This window comes from Bidens hawaiensis, unplaced genomic scaffold (genome assembly GCF_021521415.1).
Source record: "Bidens hawaiensis isolate Kalapana, Puna unplaced genomic scaffold, B.hawaiensis_p1.1 tig00050482_1, whole genome shotgun sequence".
Taxonomy (NCBI): domain Eukaryota; kingdom Viridiplantae; phylum Streptophyta; class Magnoliopsida; order Asterales; family Asteraceae; genus Bidens; species Bidens hawaiensis.
Window position 1 is genome coordinate 90,391 of NW_027499029.1, and position 5,786 is coordinate 96,176.

The 5,786-nt window shown below is 33.4% G+C and overlaps 1 protein-coding gene and 1 long non-coding RNA gene across 2 annotated transcripts; both read left to right on the forward strand.

Annotated features, from left to right (window-relative positions):
- Positions 1 to 461: 461 nt before the first annotated feature.
- On the forward strand, positions 462 to 1,049 carry LOC143598530 (uncharacterized). Its single transcript, XM_077076727.1, has one exon. The coding sequence runs from the start codon at positions 462 to 464 to the stop codon at positions 1,047 to 1,049; it is 588 nt and encodes a 195-aa protein (XP_076932842.1).
- A 1,901-nt stretch (positions 1,050 to 2,950) lies between these two features.
- LOC143598527 (uncharacterized) lies at positions 2,951 to 4,553 on the forward strand. Its single transcript, XR_013147125.1, has 3 exons — positions 2,951 to 3,262; positions 3,351 to 3,449; positions 4,385 to 4,553. It is a non-coding gene; the product is annotated as an uncharacterized LOC143598527 (long non-coding RNA).
- Positions 4,554 to 5,786: the final 1,233 nt, after the last annotated feature.

A 5,786-nucleotide genomic window follows, 5' to 3' on the forward strand; every position in this document is an offset into this window, starting at 1 on the left:
TAGTTATTATGCACGGTCCGCTGAAGTCATTTAAGAAACACGTCAACTTATAGGGCAAGGGACCCAAAGAAAGCTTAATCAAACTAATTAGTTGGATAAATACTAGTAATATTTAAGTTATTTTTTTGAAAGATATTAATATTTAGTTAAAGATATTTTTGTTAACAGAAGTTATATAAAAATATGTTTTTTAATAGACTTATAGGAAACAAAATACATTAAAATAGGAATCAAAATATCTTATCTAACCAAATCAAGACGATATTTGATTTACGAATACGAATCATTTATACGCGTTCAACTCTTCAAGTGCTAGTTACCGTTAGTATACAGTAATTACCTTATAATAAAACTATATATATATAAGGGCAACATCATACCAATTTATCTATACTTATTCCTTTTATCGATCATTACTCCATTGTTCATATTATAATCGATCAGTTTTTCTCTTGTTAACGATGAATCATTCTTATTATCACCACGCCATTCCGCAACCACCACGCTACGCTTACGCTGTTCCTATACTCCCAGTTCCCGCTCCACGGGTTCAAGTCATTCCGGTTCATTATGCCACGGGCGAACCCTACCCTCGATTTGTTTCGTTTCTTGACGATGTATTCATTCTCGACATCCCCAATAACTCGTCGATGAATCAACAACCACCGCGTTCATATACGCAAAACCACTACATACCGTATACAATATCAGAAGACACGTTCGACATGTCTGAGTACAGCTCTCTAGAAGAAACTTATATGATGCTAGCGATGGAGGCTGATCCTGCACCTGCACCGGCACCGCAACGAAGTGGTTCCGGTTTATCGGAAGAAGAGATTTCAAAGTGTCTACATGTCTACACGGCACAAGGAAATAAGATAAAACAATCTGAAGCGGTGACCTGCTCTATCTGTTTCTGTGACTGTGAAAAAAACGAGAAAATTGGGCGTCTCGAATGTGGGCATCAATATCATGCCGTATGCATCAAGGGTTGGCTGTTATCAAAGAACGTTTGCCCCTTATGTAGGGCTGTTGCGTTGAGGGTATAGATATGATATGTAATAGTTTAGTTTTGTTCAGTAATCAGTTTTGAGAGGTACTAGCTTGTTATTTCTTGATATATGAATGCAGATTCAAATTTTCTTTTTTTTTTTAATGCTTTTTATGGCTGTTGCTTGTGTTTTTGGGGTATTATAACCCATGTCTTAGACATACTACATATATTATTAAACATTACTATCATTGGATTCATAAGCCACATGTTATAACATCAGATCATGATAGTAAGTATTAAAACATAAATACTCAAATTTGTTTGTTTGATGCCAAATCATGGTAATGTATTGTTATGATTTTATGCATCATATTAGTTTTTTATGGGCCCAACTTAGCAGCCCATTTAAGGAGCCCATGAAGAAAGAAGGTCACTCTGTTGTTCGTGAAATATAGTGAAGGTTTGACTTTATTTTGTCATCATTGACCTACTTGTCAACGGAAAAGTCAATGGTTAAAGTCAGGTTAATGGTCAAAGATTGCATTGTTGACTATATAATGGTACAACAATACAAATACAAATTTTGCGCTGGACAATATATAGACTGAAAAAGTGCAGTAATACTGATCTTAAGAATGGGCCAAAATGGCAAAATGTATTTACATACAGTGGGCTATTGCGAACTTCATAAAAAGTTCAACCAGGGGCAGTCCGGCAGACACGAATTTGTAAATTAAAATATTACTCTTACTTCATATCTATTTAATTATTTTTATCATGCCGCCTATTCAGTCACATAAAATTACTACTGTGAAGTAGAGATGTAAAAGAAACCGGTTTCACCCAAACCGGCCCAGCCTGTCGGTTTTGGGACCGGTCACTGGTAGAAAATATACCTTTAATGACACGTCAATCATGACACACAGTAATTTTATGACGTTGTAAAAACCGCACGTCACTAAATATTGCCATCTTTTATAGAAATTTGAAGAAACAAAGACACACATTTGTTTGTCAATGTTTTAGTGTCATAAAAGTTTTTTTTTTAAAAAAAAAACACCAGCTACACAGTGTGTCTTTTTTTTAGTGTCACCTTTTAATTTTGGTTAAAAAACTAAGTACAAAACCCCTCTTTCATCTCATGGACCTCTCATTTCTATAACCTAATTCCATCATCTCTCATCATCATCTCTCAATAACCTAATTCCATCATCTCTCATCATCGATCTCTCATGGCTATAACCTAATTCCATCATCCCGGTTATTTCATCGCCGTTGTTGAAGTATTCGCCTCCGATCTGTTTCCGCCATTGCGGTTTTTGTTTCGGACCGGTATTGTTTAGTGATCGTTCGGTTTCAGGTTCGTATTTAGTGTAATTCGATTTGGTATTGCAGTTTGAGTTGATTCGATTAGTTGTGTTTGATTTAGGTTTTTTTGAAACTGTAGCATTTTGATTTGATTAAATGAGTTCGAATTAGGTTTTCGGAAACTGTTAGCATTTTGATTTAATTAAATGAGTTTGAATTAGGTTTTCGGAACCAGTATCGTTTAGAGATCGTTTTGATTCGATTAATAGTGTTCGTATTGTTTAGAGATCGTTAGTTTTCAGGTTAGCATTTAGTTTTCAGCAGCTCATCGCCCAATCAGAGAGATTATAGAAAAAGAAAAAAAGGTATACATATTATAGAAATGGCAAGTTTGTGTTGATTCGGGTTATGGTTTATGTCTAATGGTTCAACTGGTTAAAGGCTTATAGATCATTCCAGTTAGGCATGTAAATGAACTGAACAAATACGGTTCATGTTCGTTCGTTTAACTTTAACCGAACAAATGATTGAACATGAACAATTAAACGAACGGTGTTTATCTTTGTTTCTGTTCATTTGTTAAGAAAAACGTGTTTGTGTTTATAATGACATCATCTTGATTCCTACAATCCCGGGTCTAATTATCAAAACCATCCAAATCGAAATCCAAGTTTTACTAGTTTTATTATTTGTTTGACTAAATTTGGTTTTTGTTTTTTTAGAAATCATTGGGTGCTGGCCGTACTACACATGAAAACAATGACTTGCTATTACCTTGATTCTCTAAGGCCAGGAACTGTTAATTTCCAGTTGCAGCAGATTATCAGTGGGTAAGTTATACAAATTATGGAAACAATATGCTTTAGTATTTGATATATTTCTTAACATTTTTGTAGTGCAATGAACTTGTACGGTACACAAAGTGGATCGGGGTTAAAACTCAATTGGGTCAACGCTAGAGTGAGCATTTTATTCCATATTGAAATAGTAGTTTTAAACCCCATTATATGAATCTATGTCGATGACTATTTGTAATGTATTTATGTAGTGTCCATGTCAGCCGGGAAGCACCGAATGTTGCTTCTTTATGTTAAAGTTCATGAAAGAGATAGTTGATGAAGGAATTAAAATACTGGTCAATGACAATGTAAGTACAGCAACTTTTTATATTTTCATTATTGTATCAGTTTAGTAAATTTATGAACCGATTATAAATGGGCTTTGACTTTTGTTGACCAAACCGAACCAAAAGTTTTAAACGGTGGGCTTGTGAAAATGTAGAATGGATGATGCAGGGCAACTGACTGATATTATATCTACTTATTCATGTCACCAATTATGATACAGTGATGGAACTTTAAGGAATTAATTAACTGTGAAATTCAAAGTTAGCAACCTGTTTTTAAAATTAAGATGTTCTAAGGAATTACTGGATTATATATATTTATGTATGAGATGTAATGAAATATGAAATTAGATGTTACAGTAGTTATAGAGCTGATGATGTTTGTGAATAATTAGTTGTTGATATTCATGATTTACTAATAATAATAATTGAATTCTGATTTAATTAATGATCTGTTTAGTAGGGAGAAAGGTATCCGTTGAAGATGATAGTTAAATGTTATTATTACTACTACTACTACTACTAGTTATTTGTTAATTTTTTGAATGGTAGATGATACTTTAAGTAGGATATTAATCTGATTTAACTAATGATGAGTTAGTAGGGAGAAAGGTATTATGTTCAGAAGCAGTTTAGAAACAATAATAATCATATCTGTTGAAGATGATACTTAATTATTATTATTATTATTGATATTTGTAACATTTTTAGCTTACAACTAGTGCAAAGAGACAAATTTACCCATATATCTTGGTGTGAACCAGTTCGTTATTCAGTATCAAATTGTTTGACTTCAAATTTTTTTTTTGTGGATTTGACTGCAAATTTGACTAACGGGTCAAAACTGTAGTTTAATGGTCAAAAAAGAAGCTTTGACTTAAAAGTCAAACGGATCTGATAAATAAATCTTCAAATCATTTGAACTTTAGGTTTAACAAATCTAAATTTTTTCTCAGGTTGGAGGAGGGAATAATGAATACACGGATGCTGATATTGATGGAATTCGTGAAGAATGGTCGACTTTTGTGGCATCATTTATTTACCCGTGAATGTTCGTATCGATGTTAATGAAATGTTAAACTTTGAAATATTGTGAAGAATGGTCGACTTTTGAATGTTTGTTAGTATGTTGAAGTAATATATGAAATGGATTATTTTGTTATATATGAATTTTAGTTTTATTATGAGACGGTAATTGCCATTATTTAATGTTGAAATTATAAATCTGTCAAAAACATTCTATTTTATAATACTTGAAACCATGACACGCAAACGCGTGTCGAAAAAAGATGTCAATAATGTTTGTCATAAATGCATGTCATAAAAAGATGACGCACAAATTTGCGTCATTGTTTCTTTATGACATGACCTTCATTGACACAAGATATCGTGTCATCTACCCCTTTAAAGACTATTTTCTAGTAGTGGGTAAGTGGGTTCCCCTTCTTAACTACCAAACTAGTTTGAAACTGAACCGAATTGAGTGGGACTAGTTCAACCTTTCTTGATCCTAAATCGGTTTATAAATCGAACCAGTTTATGTCAAACATGTTTGGGCCATCGTTTTACTAAACCGGTACCGGTTCGGTTTGGAAAAAAACTGGTTTTGTACACCTCTACTATGAAGGTGCCATCTTAGTAAATTAGTAAAAACAGGTTTGGTTTAATAAACTAGTTAACTTATTTTTATTACGACTCAATATTTCTTATTTATGGTTATTTGTGTTTTTAAATCCAAGAATTTAATATCTGTCACAGGCGACAATCCCACCCAATTGTCCAATTATAGGATATGCCGGTGTTACATTTACAAAAAGCCCTTCAGCAACATCCAAAAATCCAAAACTTATAGGGGTGAACAAATAGGTCTGACCCGCAATAGCTGTGCTAGACGCCTAGACCAGGTTAATGATATTCTCATAACCCGGAAGCTGACCCTATTATAATTAACCGGGTTTGATCCTTTCGGGTTTTGCGGGTCCCTGTCAGGTTTATGCTCACCCCTATAGAAACAAACAGGTCTTACTACAATACCGAGTCGCTAATCACTTATGAACATATAAACAACATAACAAAATAAACCACGTTAGTAAAAAATTACAATTTTATATTGTTGTGACTGAAAAGAACATTTGAAATGTCATTTTTAACACATTTATAATTAGTTATTTTGTTATGATTGTTTCCACGCCTAATAAAAAGAAGGTTTGTAACAATGAGTTGTGGAAAAAAGGCCGTAGCCTTCTTCTTTTGCCTAGACCCTCTCCGAGTACTTCTCCTTATATTTATGTTGGGCCACAATCGGCCCTTTAGGTTCAATGGAATTGGAGTGATAATTAAGGCTTTGAGATTTTATAA

Excerpts from the sequence above, each read along its gene's own strand:
- LOC143598530 (XM_077076727.1), top strand. The coding sequence starts at position 462 with ATGAATCATTCTTATTATCACCACGCCATTCCGCAACCACCACGCTAC.